Source organism: Mesocricetus auratus, unplaced genomic scaffold, assembly GCF_017639785.1.
Source record: "Mesocricetus auratus isolate SY011 unplaced genomic scaffold, BCM_Maur_2.0 Super-Scaffold_4256, whole genome shotgun sequence".
Taxonomy (NCBI): Eukaryota; Metazoa; Chordata; class Mammalia; order Rodentia; family Cricetidae; genus Mesocricetus; species Mesocricetus auratus.
Window position 1 is genome coordinate 59,471,155 of NW_024429182.1, and position 16,772 is coordinate 59,487,926.

A 16,772-nucleotide genomic window follows, 5' to 3' on the forward strand; every position below is an offset into this window, starting at 1 on the left:
TGTCTCGAGGAAGAAAAAACAAAAGCAGAAAAGCCTGTTTTACACTGAGATGAAGACATGCCATTCTCACAGTAATATGGTAGATATTTCTTTTTGAAGCCATCTCAATATATTTCTCAATATGTATTTGTGTTGAGCTCCTGGGTGCAAACAGTCCTGCTTCGCCTTCCAGATAACTGCGACTACAGTTGTATTCCACCATCCCTAACGAGGTAATAGATATTTACAGTGCCCAGGTTCTCACGGGGCTACAATGGACACTAGCCCTAGCAGTTCAGTGGCACGTGGCCAGGGTCCCAGGCTCTGCTACGCCCAGACCTTCATTCAGTGTGGGGAAATGACTGCCTACTTGCTGTGGCAGTGTGACATCTGGGCCGTTCTGCAGCACCCTCAGCACGTGTCAGTGTGAGAATGGAGATCCATATGGAAGCAGTTTCCATCTGAACCTCATGACATTGGCATAAAATGCACCTAGTGAGGAAAGTCTTTAATCCCAGCACTCAGGTGACAGGGGCCAGAAGATCTCTGAGTTCAAGACCAGTCTGGTCTACATAGCAAGTTTCAGGACATCTGGGGCTACATAGTGGGACCCTGACTCAAAATCAACAGGGTTGGAGGGTTTGAGGGGTGGTAGTTGAGGCCTACACTCCAGATTAAGACATACATCATATCCAAGTATGTTTTGTGAAGTTAACATACAGCCCAGACCATGGTAACTGGCGTGATCCCTACACACTATCTCTCCATCAAAACTCCCTATTCTGGAAGCTGAGTCTCAGGGACTTTCTCCTGTCGAAGAAGCCCACCCACACCCACACCCACACCCCCTGCCAAGAAGAGGACATTGGATTCCCTGGGACTGGAGCTACAGGTAGTTGTGAGCCACCATGTGGGTGCTCTTAGCCATTGAACCATCTCACCATTCCAAGTGTTCACTTGCTAAACCTGGACACACAGGGAAGTGTGTGTTAGTCATTGATTGACCCACAGTCTAGAATGAACAAGCAAAGGAGGTGACCACTCAATAGGGAAAACCTTGAAACTGAGGTAATCAATTCATTAGTTGTTTGTTTTTAACTTTAAAAAAATGTATGATGAGCTGGGTGGTGGTGGCGCACGCCTTTAATCCCAGCACTCGGGAGGCAGAGGCAGGCAGATCTCTGTGAGTTGGAGGCCAGGCTGTACCGACAGCCTCCAAAACAATACAGAGAAACCCTGTCTTGTAAAACCAAAAAAAAAAAAAAAAAAAAAGTATGAATGTTCTCCCTGCACTTATGTCTGTGTGCCTGGTGACTCAGAGGCCAGAAGAGGGCAATGGATCCCTTGAAACTGGAGTTACAGATGGTTAGGAGCCACCAAAGCCCAGTCCTATGGAAGAGCAGTCAGTGGTCTTACCCACTGAGCCATTTCTCCAACCTCTCATTGGTTTAATTCTGTCTCAACCCTGTGCCTAGCATAGCACACCCAGACCTGTATGTGATAAATTCACTGGTTCCACTCTGGTAGGACAGGAACCCACCCACAGCCACCAGCTTCTAGCTGGCCCTTGGCTCCAGAGAGTTCAAGACAATGAGATGTATGCAGACTGTCGCAAAAAGGAGCTCCCCCCACCCCAAGCCCTGGTGAAGCTCTTAGCTATTTTATAAACTATGTGGTCTCTGGCCCCAGTACAATTTAGGGGTTTTGATTTGGTTTTGCCTCTATAGTGGCTTGCCTCGTGTATTTGCCCTAATGCCATGAAGCCACTCACAAACTGAAGCAGAAAGTTTACCTCTCACCCTTCACCCATCACTGCCACCAAGTTGGGCAACAGTGGCCATATCCCGGGCATCTGGGTTGTAGCACCAGACATCCTAGGACCAAGGCCGTGCCTGATCAGTTTTCGAAGGTTCTTCTCTGGCATCTTTGTCCTTGCCACACGGACTTACTTTCCGGACTTTCCCACAATCTGCCAGGCCTCAGAGTTTTGCACAGCAGAACCGAGGGCCGAACACAACTACCCAGCTTTTGCAGCCGCCTCTCCTCTGGCCCCGCCCCAATCCATGTGGCACCACCCTGGCCACAACTCCCGCCTCCCACCAATTCTGCGGCCATGGTTGCGCTCAAGGGCATCCCGAAGGTGCTGTCTCCGGAGTTGCTGTTTGCGCTTGCGCGGATGGGGCACGGCGACGAGATTGGTGAGCTTTTAGCGAGCCGGCAGCGCGGACCTCTAGCAGGGGAGCTATCCGCGATCCGCACCGGGAGCCCTTGAACGGCAGGCTCCAGGAAAGGCCGGGGACACTGCCATAGTCACCTTACCCTTCAGAACAGGAAGCCATTCAGCTGCTTCAGGAAAGAGCTGAGCTAAGCTGAGGCCTATCATTGGCCCAGGCCACAGAACTATGTAAAGGGCAAAGCAGGTTCCAAGTTCAGCAGCAGGATAGTTCCCAGATCTCCCACGTGGCCTTTCAGGCTGCCCTGAGGTCTGTTGTATTATCTGTCCCTGGCCTGGTGCCCTAGGGCAAGGTGGGACAGCCTGAGGCTGGGGTGAAACTATTGGTTCCTCCTCCCAGAGACTGGTTTCATTGCCTCGTTTCTAGTGTCTTTTTCCCCTAGTGATCTAAAGGGGGATAATAGGCTGGCCCATGATCTGTCCCCGCTGCTGGAGTGGGAGGTATGTACTGGTCGGGCTTGGGGACATCCCAGATGGTGGACTGTTGATAATACACAAGGATGTGTGGCTTTGCATATGTGAGGTGACCATCTGGGAGGGGGAACCGCGCTGACTGGAAACGGCTTTCCCTTCTCTCCCTTCAGTTCTAGCAGATGCGAACTTCCCTGCCTCCTCCATCTGCCAGTGCGGGCCTGTAGAGATCCGAGCGGACGGTGAGCGCCACAGGTGGACCCGGTCCTGGTTCTGTGACCTCTGTCCCTCATGCCTGTTGACTGGCTGCTTACTGTGACCCAAAAATGAAAGTTTTAGACAGGTGGGGTCATAGGTCATGATGAGAGCAGAAGCCTGACCCCAGCTCTGCCCTCCCAGGCCTGGACATCCCACAGATCCTGGAGGCTGTGCTGACACTGCTGCCCCTGGACACCTATGTGGAAAGCCCGGTGAGGAACAAAAGCTGGGCTGCTGGTCTTTGCCAGACTTCATATGACTGCGGGTCCCCAAAGGGCCACCTCCCTCAGAGGAGCCCTGGAGGTACCTAGGGCCACAGAACTGACCCCTGTCTCCCCAGGCTGCTGTCATGGAGCTAGTGCCCAGTGACAAGGAGAGGGGCCTGCAGACCCCCATATGGAATCATTATGAATCCCTTCTGCTCAAAGCTGGCTGCAAGGTGAGTGCAGCCCCAATCGTGAGACCCTCTGTCTCCTGCAGGATCAGGAAGAGTGAATCATGGGAGTGGAGATGGAAGTAGTGTTAATGAGCCCTGTGGCCACCCCCCTCCAGCCTCCTCCTCGCCCAAGCCTCCTCCGCCTCCTCCTTCTCCTCCTCCTCCTCCTCCTCTTCTTCCTCCTCCTCCTCTCAGAATCCTGGCCTGTCTGCTGGGGAGCTGGTCCCATTTGAACCAGAGGATTGTGGAATGCCAGGTGGGCTGCCCTCTGACCTTCTATGGATGTGTACCTTCTCCCTAAATCTTGCTCTTTGCCACTTGGTTCTTGCTAAGGTCTGCATATCACACAGCCCACATCCCTGCCTGGCAGAGGACATATCCATCTTCTAAAGGAATCATTGGCAGGCCTGAGCAGGACCAACTTGAGAACCGCTGTCCTGAGCAGAGGACTTCCAGGACAGTTTAGATGGTCTGGGGCAGTAGTTCTCAACCTGTGAGTCATAACCCCAAAAAGATCATCAGAAAACACAGGTATTTACATTAGGATTCATGACAATAGCAAAATTATGAAGTAGCAACAAAAATAATTTTATGTTTGGAAGTCACCACAACATGAGGAACTGTATTTAAGAGTGGTAGCATTAGGAAGGTTGACAACTGCTGCTCTAGGTTTGCTGAGCTGAGTCCACATTCTGCAGGCACCTTGTCCATCACAGGCTCAGACAGGGATATAAAAGATGCCCCTTGTCCCTGATACCCTGAGACCCCAGCATCAGGAGAACCAGAGGAATGGAGCCTCCAAGATCATTGCTGCTGCCTCCTAGTTATTTCCTGATGGGGTACTCAACTCAGGAATCCTTCCAGAGGATTTCTGGGCAAGGTCCCTCCAACCATGCCATTTTGTCTTCCAGAAAGCCCTGATGAAGATAGAGAGATTTGAATTTTATGAACGTGCAAAAAAGGCATTTGCTGTTGTTGCAACTGGGTGAGTTTTGGCTGCATCCAGGTGACTTGGGCAAGTCCTTATCCAGGTCCCTGGGAACTGCCTCCACCTCTGCTTTGCCCAGGAAGACAGGAGGGATTTGGGTAGCAGAGTTCATTTGGATGGGGGAGGGGGTAGCAGATCGAAGCAGAAATGGGCGAAGTTAGAGTCTCAGCACACTGACCCTCCGGCAGGGAGATGGCGCTCTATGGAAACATTATCCTCAAGAAGGGCACGCTTGACCTTGAACACTCATAAAGACCACCTGAACCCAATCAGCAGGCCACCCCTTTGCAGCACCCAGACCTGGACCCCAGCCTGGGGTTCAGAAAGTTGGCAGAACTTGAGTGACTGCTGACCCTGGCAGAAATTTCCCCCTTCCCTGATTTGTGAAATTGAGTGGAGAGGAGAGGATAATCACTGTCAATCTTTAAAGTTTTTGTACATTTAAATGTGTCTTGTGGTGAGTTCCAGAGGGGCCATTAGTTTCCAAATAGGCACCCCTTACCCAACCTTGCCGAATCCTCATGTGGAAAATCTACATGGGAAATGAAGCATAGGGCTGGTTTGAGGGCTGGGAGCTGGGCAATTGCTAGGCCTGGGTAGGAACCTGAGAGCTGGATTGAGTCTGGGGCTGCAGCCCGCACCTGGGCAAAGAGCTAGGCTGGTGGTTGATGGTGGTTCGGGTGCACAGCGGGGCTGCAGGGGCTGCACTGGATCTCTGTGGGAGTTGGGAGATTCTTCATTGCCTACTTGGTTTGCAACACAGAGTGACTCCTGACTGGGACCAATCTCTGAGTTCTAGGCCAGAAGGCAGCTGGCAGAGTGGGCTGAACACTTTAGATGGGAGGATGCTCAGCTGCAAGGGAAGGTAATGCTGACTTCCCTAGTTCAAGGTCAGACAGGTCTGGATGTGGCCTGGATCTCATGCCAATGTTTGGCAGGTTGAGTAACCCCTGCCAATGCATGAGCAGTTGTGTTAAGCTCAGGAACTCAGATACAACCTAACTGCTCCCAACTTTGAATCCTCAATTGTCCCAGGTCGTAAAGGATCAACTGGGGCTCAGAATCGCAGATAGAAAGAGCAAGATTGTGGGGGAGGAATTTAGGCGGGCCTGAACCAGTTTCCCTACTGAATGGTTAGACATGTCTGCACCACATGTCTGCAGACTATAGGTGAATGTTCATAACAGCTTTGTCTGTACTAGCCAAAAGCTACAAACAACTAAAAATCCATCGGGTGAGTAGACAGTCCCTATGACGCAGCAAGTGCTCTTAACTGTTGGGCTGGCTCTTCAGCCCCAGTTAGTTGCCCTTTGGGAGGAAATGCCCACAGAGGTTCCTAGCTTAGGCAAAGCTGGAAAGAAACCCGGCCACAATACTACCCTGACCCAGAAGATGCTTTTGGCCCCAGTAAAACACTGGATCCTTGGAACCCCAGCGTCTGTAGGCGCTCTGCTTAGATTCAGGGAATATGAAGGTGGGACAGCTCAAATTCTGACCATGGATCTGAACTCATGGACGCTGGGCAGAGTGACCACTGGGCACTGCTTCCTGACCACCTGAGTCTCTAACTTGAAGGAGGAGTGACATTGAAAGATTTGGTGGTAATGCAACACAATTGGATTGGGAAGTGCCTGGAAAATTAATAAGCACCTGGGGTAGGTCTAGAGTGCTTCCAGAGGGAATTAGCCATGCAGGGGAAGACCTGCCCTGAATGTTCCCAGGACTAGAGTAGGGGCCAGGAGTGACAAAGTAGGAGAGGAAAGCAGCTGTGGTGTCTTTATGTGGGATTTGGTGCTACCTGGGACCTCGACGGGGTTTTTGCACCTCTGCTCTTCTGAGTAGGGACTGTGAATAGATTCATTTAGATTCAGATTCTAACCAGGATGACAGGTGGAATACCCTCAGATGGGGGCTGTGCCCTGAGGTCACTGTCAGAGCTTTGCTATGCATCTTCAGGACCCTGGACTTGGAATGCTGGACTGTAATGTGGGGGCGCTAGGTTTATCTGTTACGTGGACCCGTCTGCAATGTGGGGCTGGTAGACTCAGGTAATATGAAGACCCTTGATTCATCTGTGAGATGGCTCCTGCTTCATGGGGCTTAGAGGCCAGGATGTACATGAACCCTCACTCCTCCCACTCATGTCCTTGGAGGAGTAGGGGCATGAGACACGCATGGAGTTCTAGGGTACGTGTGATTGACAGGTAGCCTACATGGCTGAATGGGGTTTGGGTACATTGGGATGGAGAGCTGATGGCTTCCCTTAAGCTGTCTGTTCTGCCTGAGCTACTGGAGCTGGAAAATGAGTGACTCTGTGGTCCCTAGTGCCTCCCACTGCAAGAGTGGGGTGACTACCCCAGTACCTGTATGCCACATGTGAGGTAATTCATCTTAGGTGCTCAGGCCTGAGTGAGGCCATGTGGACAGGCACCCCAGAAAAATCCAGGTGCTGCCCAAAAAAGTAGGACAGAAAGTATGTATCCTGACTCACTCTTCTGAGCACCTATGTATGTGTGCATCTGTTTACCTATGTATCTATCTGCCTATGTACCCATGAACATGCATAGCCACACACCTCTGTACCTGTGTACACATGAAGCTATGTACCTGCCCACCACCGTACCTATGTGCCTGTATAACTATACACATGTGCACCATCCTATATACATCTCTGTGCATCTATGCATGTGTGTTCCTATACACATGTGAAACTGTGTACCTGTGTACCCACACACTCATCAACCTCAGTCCCACCCAACTTCCCACCCCTTCATCAAACATTTCCTTTCCTTTCTTGGCCTCTTCTGGAAATTCCAGGATAGGTCTCGTTTTCCTGCTGTGGCTGTGGCTGCTAACTGGTCCCCATACTTGACTGCTGACATACCTATCCTATCATCCCTACATGTGGAGAGATGGGCCCAAGGAGAAGAGCTGTTCATGAGCTGAGAGTCAGCCAGACCTCATGACCCATAGGAAGCTTTTGAAGAGCATAGCTAGGGCAGTGATACTTCCTCCTAGACACAGCTTCTGTGCCCCAGGATTGCTGGTCTTAAAGATACTCATGGCTTCCACCTGTTTGTGGGTGTTTATTTTTTGCTAGCTGGGGAGAGTCAGTGGTCACAACAGCCTGGGCCTCAGGACAGGAGTGGGAGAGTGGTTAGGGCTCTTAGGAGTCCTCCAGGGAGTGGAAGATGTGGTCAAGGTCCTCCTCTGGCCCCTGGAGCACCTGGCGATATAACATGGGCCTCATCAGGGGCACTTCCTCATCCTGAACCTCCTCATACTTCGGATGGTAAATGCTGTCAAGATCCAGTTCTGGACCATGAAGAGGGTTCCAAAAACGGCTCGGGATGTCTTCTTCAGTCTCCACCAAGGTCACAGCATCTGCAGAGAGGCAGAGTAGGTGTGGCCTCAGTCTCCCTCACAAGCTCCTCCCCATTAGCCTTCTGTCCAAATAGATCCCATGATGTGGCCTTGGCCCCCACTCTGACCTGTACGCTTTTCCTCAGCAACTGCAAGCTTCTGCTTGGGCACAGACAGCAGTAACCCCAACTGGTTGTCCTTCTCCAGGGGCTCCATGGCTTTGGTACCCAGGGCCCTGCCAGCATGAGTAGGGTAAGGTTCATGCACAGATGGGAAGAGTTAGACATGCCCAGCCCCACTTTAGAAGACATTCTCTACCCCCAGGCCGCTGCTGGGCTTGGGAAGCCACTCCATACCCACCCACTTCATCAGCTGCCCTGTAAGACCTGGGAAAAGTACATGACTTTGTGCCTCTAGCGTCTCTAAATCACTCTGTGCAGGGTTGAGATCTGAGAAGTCAGAGCCTTCCCTGGGCTGAGTCCTCAAGGGCAAGGGAGGTAATATATTATGCTGTTCTAAAACTTAGTCCATTGGAGGCTGAGGGGAAAGCTAAGTCTGGGAGATGGCTAGGGATCCCTGGGAGATGCCCTAGGGCTCCTGGGAGGGAACTCCCAAGGAGGGATCTGTAGGATTTGAATATCACCTCCTTCTAGAAGCTTCTGAACAGCCACGTTCTCCATCCCCCAGTGCACCAGCCCATGCTTGCCTTCTGGGGCACTTACTTCTCTGTTTCCTGCTCAAAGATCACATGTTTGCCTTTGGTCTTGACAGGGACCTAGGAAAGGAAGTCGCAGGTGGGGATTTTGCCAGTTAGTAGCCCAAGGTTGGAGGACATTCAGGAAGAGGCCACTCTAAGGCCTACATACAGGAAGGGCTTCAGCTCAACCTGTGTTTAACTCTAGGGGATTAAGGGTCACCATAGATACCAGGATTACAGATAGGGAATTTAGGACATCAGTCTGTCCCCAAATGGCCAGCCTACCTGAAAACCCGGCCAGCTTAGGAGAAAGCAGAGGTCTTCAGCAGGTTCCTGGGGCTCACCTTGAACTCTGCACCCTCACTACACCCTGGCTTTTTGCACCATTTAAGGCTGCGCTTGCCCCTCCCCATCCTGGCTAGTGGCCCAGAAGGTAGTCGGCTCCTCTGAACTGAACTCCATATGAGACAAAGCACCGGGAGGAGAGGGAGGCAAAGGACAGCCCTGGGGAAGTGTCCAGCTCCAAGACGCTGTGGGTGGCTGTGAGGGCTGGCCTTCCTCATCGTCTCCCACTGCCACGTGTGCAGACGGGGTGGACTTGGCCCAAGGCAAGCTCAGTTCGTTTCCTGCTAGGCCCTCTGTTACCAGTCTAGACCATGCCCTCAGTGAGTGTGCCGGGGTAAGTATAGAGAAGACCCACCTCGCTCGCACAGGGTCTTCCTCGGGGTAATGGACATCTATTTCCCCACCTGTAATCGTCTGCGTCATGAACCCATATCCTCCCATCCTGGGTCACCTGGGTGTCATGGAGGCTCATACCCCCATGTGGTTATGTAGATGTGATGGAGACTGACCCCATGTCCTTCTGGTCACCTGGATGTTATGGAAGCCCAGCTCCTCACCTGGTAACCTGAGTGACAAGGAGATTTGACCCCCCACGCCCGTCTCTTCCTGAGGCACCTCATCAGTGCTCACATGATGCTGCTGCCACGCACCACATGGCCTCTACCCTGCCTCCCCTCTCCTTGCCCTGCTTGGGGTGGAGAAAAAGAGGTCCTTTCCAATATTCCATGTTAACTGGGCCAGAGCTTGGCAGCCAGGGATGGGGCCGGGTAGAGGGGCCCCTGCATACCTGGCGTGCTGGGATTGCACCTGCCTCCTGCAGCAGCACAGCCACCAGACAGGTGGCCAGGAGAAACCTGGGGGTGCAGAGAGGAAGTGTGAGGTGCCGAGGGGTCACCTCAGCTCCTGATGCTCCGGTCAACACCTGCTGGGCCTGGTATCATGTGTCTTGGACAGAGAGACCGAGGGTAGGTCCCTGCTGATCCCTTGGTAACTCTGATCTCACAGGAAAGGACCTGTAGGCAGGGTGAGCAAGAGGCTCAAGGCACTCCTGCTCCATGTCTTGATGCCAAGCTCTCCACCTGTGACCAAGATACCCCATGCCCTAGACAGATCCTGCTGTGACAGGACACTGGCAGTCAGTGCTAAGGATTCCAGAGGCCATACAAAGGACACACCTATGGGCCTGCACATACATGTGTCTGACAACAGTGACAGGATGGATGGATGGAGGTCCTTGAACAATGCCCTGCCACACTACTGAGGCCATGACCCATGGTACTGGGGTAGGGTGGCCCTTCCCCATCATGCAGACAGAAGGAACAGCAGGTGTTTCTGAACATGTGGTCTAGAAAAGTATTCATGTGTGTGAAATATACATGTGTTTGTTTTATATGGTATACGTGTGTGTGTGTGTGTGTGTGTGTGTGTTCAAGCCTCAAAGAAACCTCTCCTCTCTGATTCAGCACTTCGTGACAGGAGTCAAAGGACAGCAGGTAGGGATCTGTCTGGCCAGATGGAGTTAAGTGGCCCTGTCTCACCTCAGAGCTACTAGTCAGAGGCCTATTCTTGTGCTGGGCAGAGAGATGAACATGGAGAACCTCATCCTAGCTCCTAGCCCCACCCCAATCTCTCTCTCCTCTGCCTCCATGATGACTCGGGTCCTACCGGAGCCCTAGGTCTCCATGAGAATAAAACCCTAGCTTCTGGTGACCAACCCTCAGGTTGCCTGATTCCTGTCCTGCTTCTACTCCCGCCAGGCCTCAAAGGCCTGCTACATATTCCGCTATATGCCCGCTACCCTGCCACTGACCCTTTCTTTTGGGTCACCACAGCCTGGAATTGTTGCCTCTTCCCCAGGAAGTCTTTAGGACCTAATGCTCCACAGGTTCAGAGACACCATGGGACAACACACCGTCATGTATATCTGGAGGTCATTTGGGCTGCTTTTAGAGGTAAACCGTGGGTTACAGACCTGAGGGTGGGTGTTTTACAGAAACGCCATCTTTCCAGCCCCCCGAGGCAAGTATATTAATTATATCATATTAATGATATGTCGTATAGTAACAAATAACTGAAAAGAAAGTTGTGTGACACCATGCCAAGCATGAGACTTCAGTTTACAGAAACACTCTCCCTCCCTTCCCTCCTTCCTTCCTTCCTTCCCCTAAAATGCTCCCCTGGAATCAGGTTTCAGGTGAGGATAGACTAACCCCCAGGGCCTATCGACTCAGACCCAGTGTGACCCTAACCACCCAGCCATGCCCACCCTGGCCAATGCCCAGCTGCCAACTTTTAAGGGTCAGAAAATTAGGGCCCAGGGGCCATAGCATCACCTCTTCATGACTGGGGCTCCCTCTCGGTGCTGAGGAGCTCTAGGCGAGTAGAGAAGCTGCAGGTCCCAGTGTTCAGGTGCCTGGTCCTCTTCCCCAGCCCTGGCTCCTTATGGTTTTATGGCTCCTACATGGGTGTGTCTGGTCAGAGTTCAGTAGGCAGCAATCATCCGGCCATAGGCAACCCTGCCCTGCCATGTAACTTGTGAAGTGAACACAGACTGAGCCACCAGGAGACTTTTTTACTTTAAAAATTCTCTGTATATGTGTGTGTATGCAGGTAGGTATTTACATGTGTAGGTAGCAATGGTGGAAAGGTTAAAGGCACTTGCTGCTCTTGCAAGTTAAAAGGCGGCTGGGTGTGATGGCACACTCCTTTAATCCAGCACTTGGGAGACAGAGGCAGGCAGATCTCTGAGTTGGAGGCCAGCCTGCTCTACAGGGCGAGTTTCAGGACAGCCAGGGCTACTACACACAGAGAAACTCTGTAGTGGGAAACAGAAATAGAAAGCAAGCAAGAAAGAAAAAACCTGACTGCTCTATGAATTAATTACTTTTTGTTTGTTTAAGCATTGACTATACTTGTGGCCAGTAATGACCAAACATAATATTGGTTTTCATGCATTGATATACATGAGTATAAATAAAATATGTATACTGACTATACTGAATATTAAGTCTAATGACTTTATGTCAACTTTAGTTTACTTTTGGGCTTATGATACTTCTTATTCTCTATAATCAGATTGGGTTAGATATCACTTCAGTTTAAACTGAAAGAGAGACAGGGGGAAGGAAGAAAGAAAGAAAGGGAAAGAAAGTTAAAAGGAAGGAAAAATCGTGAGCACAACAGGTAGCAGCTGAGACATCTCCAACATCAGAAAGCAACAGACAGAATCAACAGGTGAAGACCAAGGTTTATTGGGGTGAGGAGACACACACATGCAGACATACAGTAAGCAAGACCCTCTGCAAAGCAGGGGTGAGACTTGGGAAGCCAAAAATTGCAGTCTCTCTGTAGAGCTGGGGTTTTAAAAGTCTATGAAGAGTTTCCTCCCTTAAGTTAGGGTCAGCAAGTTTGAAGAAAGATGGCGTGGTTGATTGGTCCGGAACTGCTATGCAGACATGCCCTAGGGCCTTGAACTTGTTGAGCCAGACCACCAGCAGGGGTCCTGGGGAAGGGAGAAAGGGGGAATTTTAAACTGAAAGGCTTTTGTCTAAGGTCAGGAGGGTGAAGAAGAAGCCAGGTAGAGCCCCTCTCCCTGTCTTCCTACCAGGAAGTCTGTTTAACTCTTTGTCTTTTGAGAATACAAGGTTGGGTAAAAGCTGTGCTATTTTCTCTGTGAGAGAAGGTAGCTTTTAGGCCACTGGTGACTCTGAATGAAAGGACACTAAGATGTACACACAACAGAGATGCTCTGGACTGGGCCTCTTGTGATCGCTTCATAGACTTCCTTGTGAACTAGGTGCTGGATGGTGATATAGGATGGCTTTCTGTACTCTGTGAATATGTTTTATCACCATTGGTGAATAAAGAAGATGATTTGGCCAATAGTCAGGCAGAATAGAGTCAGGTGGGAAATCCAAGCAAAGATATAGGGAGAAGGGCGGAGTCAGAGAGACACCAGCAGCCACCAGGGGAGCAAGATGTGAGGCAACAAGCGACAAGCCTCATGCTAAAATATAGACTAGTAGAAATGGGTTTATTTAGTTGTAAGAGCTAGCTAATAATAAGCCTGAGATAATAGGCCAAACAGTTTGTAATTGATATTAGGTCTCTGAGTGGTTATTGGGAACTGGCCCAATAGGAGAAAAACATCAGGTTACAGAATGGGGCTTAGCACAGGCAGTACCATGAGAACACGATCCTTGATAATCTCAAGGGTTTTTGGTTGGAGCCTATGGAGCTACCAAGCACTCTGAAGGTTCAGAAGATTTTGCCAGTGAGCAAAACCTACCCTGACCCCAGACTTGCCTTTTAAAATATTACTAACCTCATACCTTGGAAAAAGTAACAAATTTACAGATTGCTGTTACATTCCCACTTCATATTTATTTGGAGGGGTTTTTGTGCAAAGTTTATTATTTCTGGATTTTTTTCATAACTTAACACTGGTCAATAAAACTTTTATCTCAAAACAAAACCCAAACGCTTAAAAACTCATTAACAAGAAGACAAACAGCCTGATAGAAAAATACTTTGAATATCTGAATTGATCTTTCACTAAAGAAGACATGCAAATGACAATAGAGTAATATGGATGCAAACTGCAAAGTGTACCACGCATGCCTGTTGGAATCTTACTCCTCCTGGATTGTGTCTCCCCTAAAATTCTACATTGAAGTTCGAATCATTTAGATTGTGACTATATTTATAGACAGGAAGGATCTTTTTAAAAGGCTGTTAAGAACTTAGTTAAGTCTTAGTTAGGGCTTCTATTGCTGTGGTGAAACACCAGGACCAAAAATCAAGAAAAGGAGGAAAGGGTTTATTGGACTTATGCTTCCACATTGTAGTCTATCACTGAAGGGAGTCAGGACAGGAACTGGAACAGGGCAGGAATCTGAAGACAGGAGCTGAGGCAGAGGCCACGGAGGGGAACTGCTTACTGGCCTGCTCCACAAGGCTTGCTCAGTCCATTTTCTTATAGAACCCAGGACACCCAGCTCAGGGGTGACCCCACCCACAATGGGTTGAGCCCTCCCCATCAATCACTAATTAAGGCTGGCCCACACACAGTCTGATCTTATGGAGCCATTTTCTCCATCGAGGTTTCCTCCTCTCAGATGACTATAGCTTGTGTCAAGTTGACATATATTTAGCCAGCACGAGTTGAGGATTATGATGAATAATAATCTTGGTTGTCAACTTGACTGTATCTGGAGTCATCTAAAACCTAGGCTGCTGAGTAGAGGCAGAAAAACCCTAAGTCTTGGTGGCAACCCAGATAAAAGGACAGGGAAGAAAGAAGCTTCCCTACGCCTTGTTTGCCCTCACTCTCACTGGCAGGTTCATTTGCCCTGTTGCTTTGGCATCAGAACCAACTTCTGATTCCAACACAGACTGGTTCTACTGCTGTGAGAACCAGTCTCCAGCAGTACAGGGCTTGAGGGCAAGCCTATGGAGTGGGAGGACCTGGACTTTTTATCTGAGGGAGTAAAACTTAATTCTCTGATGTCAGCAAGGGAGCGCTAAACTTAACAGTCTGGCACTTGGGAGAGAGGGAAACACACACACACTATCAGGGTCGTTCTATCATCTTAGTTCTTTTTTTTTTTTTTTTACTTCTATCCAGAAATGTCCCTCTGTCTCTCTTAATGCTTTCCTTCTAACTCATTTTATTTTTTTCCTTACAGCTTATGTACCCCAGCAAAATCTTTCAGGTAATATAAAATTTACAATGTGGTTACATTCTATTTTTCAAGTGAATGGTTATAATGAACACAAGTTTTTAAAAAATCCCTTATGTGATTAAACATTTTACATATTGCAGGTGAAAAACAAGTTGTCCACATACATTCATATCCAAGCATCTTGTTATAGATTAACAGTGTGAGCAAGCAAGGTATTTTTCTCCACCAGTTCTTTTGCTGGCAGCCTGCATTTTGTGGTTACAAAGAAAGGACCAATTGTTTTATTATTTGTCTCAAAAGGTAATACTATAAGAAAACTTAGAAGAATCACAAACTTTATATATGAAAAACAATCAGTCATCTGTACTTTAAATCTTCAGGGTGCATACCCACTCATCAACAGTTTTTTTTATATCAGGAAGCTGAGGGCAGGAATGGTTTTAAAGAATTAATCATCACCTTTGGTCATCAACCAATCCTAGCAAGAAAGGTACGTCAGCTAATGATAATTTGGCTGCTTTGTTCTTGTACCCTGACCTTGATGAGTCCCTTATTCAGCTATGCGTCTTTCTAAAACTTTAGATTGTCTTCTTGGGTTTTCACCTCAAAGCTGTTTGAGAGAAACATCATATCTTCAAATCTGTTTCAGCTATGATGCACTCTGAACTTGTGAACACATCTCCCAACACTAAGATTAAAAGAATTTAAACTATCTGGGCTACTGGGACTGAGTTGTCTTTCTTAATCATTAACCTAAGCCACAGTCTATATGGCTCCTCAATAGAAACTCATGTATTCTAGCTGTGTGATAATTCCTTGTTTTATTTTTTATCCTCTGCGACCTCTGCTTTATCAGAGGCAGGAACAACTCCCTATGTTAATTTTTCCACTAAACTAACTTCTATCATAATCCCTTACCATATTTGTTAAAAACCTTCAATCATCAAAATCCTATTTAAAGTAATACTATTTTGTATAAAATGATTACTTCAGTTAAATAGTATAGCTTAAGAGGAAATCATCTTCATAATAATGCCCCATAAAACAGGATATTTCTTTTTAAAAAAATCACGCCAGGCATTGGTGGTTCATGCCTTTAATCCCAGCACTCGGGAGGCAGAGGCAGGTGGATCTCTGTGAGTTTGAAGCCAGCCTGGTCTACAGAGTGAGTCCCAGGACAGCCTCCAAAAATACAAAGAAACCCTGTCTCAAAAACCAAAAAAATTTAAAATTAAAATTAAAAAATAAAATAAAAAAATCACGTCATTAAGAGCAGTGGGAATCTCCCCATGCCCATTCACACCATGCCAGATACCAGAGAAAAATGGCAGCAGCAAACATGCAAGGAATCAACAGTAACAAGAAACATTCTGGGGCCAAGGCTCTCGGGGGTTTGCCTAGCTGAGATTCACCCATTAGAGTTTTGTTTCCTGGTTCACAAATCCCCTGAAGGCAATTGCCATCTGCTGCTCCTCTGACATGGCCACTGGTAGAATGGATATCAGCAGCTCTCCAGGAATCCTCCAGGCCTCCAGAACCAACTTGGAACGGCTCAGATATTCAGTCTCGTGGATTGAAAAAATCAGTGGATTCTCAGCCTCCAATGCACGACAACCATTGTTGAACCACCAGGATCACATACTCTAAGCCTATCAGTTCTATTCCTTTAGAGAACATTGTCTAGTTCAAGGATGTAGCTCAGTCGGTAGAATGCTTGCCATATATGCTCAGAGCCTGAGTCCTACTCTGAGAACCACATAAACGGTCACGGTGGTGTACATCTGTGATCCCAGCACTCACGAAGTGGAGTCAAAACGGCCAGAATTCGGTGTCATTCTAGGATACACAGAGAATTTAAGTTCAACCAAGGCTACACAAGATGCTGTCTCAAGAAGGAGGAGGAGAGGCTTGGAGAGATGGCTCAGAGGTTCAGAGTACTGGCTCCTCTTCCAGAGGTCCTGAGTACAATTCCCAGCAACCACATGGTGGCTCCCAACCATCTATAGTGAGATCTGATGCCCTCTTCTAGTATGCAAGCAGACAGAACACTGTATACATAATAATAAATAAATCTTTTTTAAAAAGGAAGAGGAAGAGGAGCAGGAAGATGAAGAGGAGGAGATGAATAAGTAGTTAATTTAAAATGTGGAAGTTGGAGTTGGGCATTGGTGGTACACGCCTTTATTCCCAGCACTCGGGAGGCAGAGGCAAGTAGATCTCTGTGAGTTTGAGGCCAGCCTGGTCTACAGAGTGAGTTCCAGGACAGCCTCCAAAAAACAATACAGAGAAACCCTATCTTGAAAAACAAAACAAAAAAATGAGGAAGTTGAGGTAAGCCCTAATTCAATATGATTGGTGGCCTATTTAGAAGAAATCAG

General features: G+C 48.5%; 2 protein-coding genes across 3 annotated transcripts in view; one reads left to right on the plus strand and one right to left on the minus strand.

Annotated features, from left to right (window-relative positions):
* Window positions 1–2,032: 2,032 nt before the first annotated feature.
* The window catches only part of Fuom (fucose mutarotase), a 28,319-nt gene continuing 13,579 nt past the window's right edge, over window positions 2,033–16,772 (plus strand). The window contains exons 1-6 of one of the 2 annotated variants that reach the window (XM_005064247.4): window positions 2,033–2,177; window positions 2,797–2,865; window positions 3,023–3,093; window positions 3,222–3,320; window positions 4,229–4,302; window positions 4,494–4,751. In XM_005064247.4, the coding sequence (XP_005064304.2) occupies window positions 2,093–2,177; window positions 2,797–2,865; window positions 3,023–3,093; window positions 3,222–3,320; window positions 4,229–4,302; window positions 4,494–4,557 (462 nt within the window). In that variant the 5' untranslated portion in view covers window positions 2,033–2,092 and the 3' untranslated portion in view covers window positions 4,558–4,751. Of the gene's footprint in view, window positions 2,178–2,796; window positions 2,866–3,022; window positions 3,094–3,221; window positions 3,321–4,228; window positions 4,303–4,493; window positions 4,752–14,397; window positions 14,425–16,772 lie in introns of those variants that run through there. The other variant, XM_040752064.1, reaches the window with a different exon arrangement.
* Prap1 (proline rich acidic protein 1) lies at window positions 7,372–11,165 on the minus strand. The gene is made up of 5 exons (XM_021228008.2): window positions 11,044–11,165; window positions 9,498–9,564; window positions 8,391–8,443; window positions 7,797–7,903; window positions 7,372–7,689 (listed from the first exon to the last, which is right to left on the minus strand). The coding sequence occupies exons 1-5, from the start codon at window positions 11,049–11,051 to the stop codon at window positions 7,472–7,474; spliced, it is 453 nt and encodes a 150-aa protein (XP_021083667.1). The 5' UTR covers window positions 11,052–11,165; the 3' UTR covers window positions 7,372–7,471.

Coding starts and splice junctions, on each gene's coding strand:
- Prap1 (XM_021228008.2), bottom strand. Junction 8,444..9,497: donor GTGCAATCCCAGCACGCCAG/GTATGCAGGGGC, acceptor TTCCTTTCCTAG/GTCCCTGTCAAGACCAAAGG. Junction 7,690..7,796: donor TGCTGAGGAAAAGCGTACAG/GTCAGAGTGGGG, acceptor GCCTCTCTGCAG/ATGCTGTGACCTTGGTGGAG.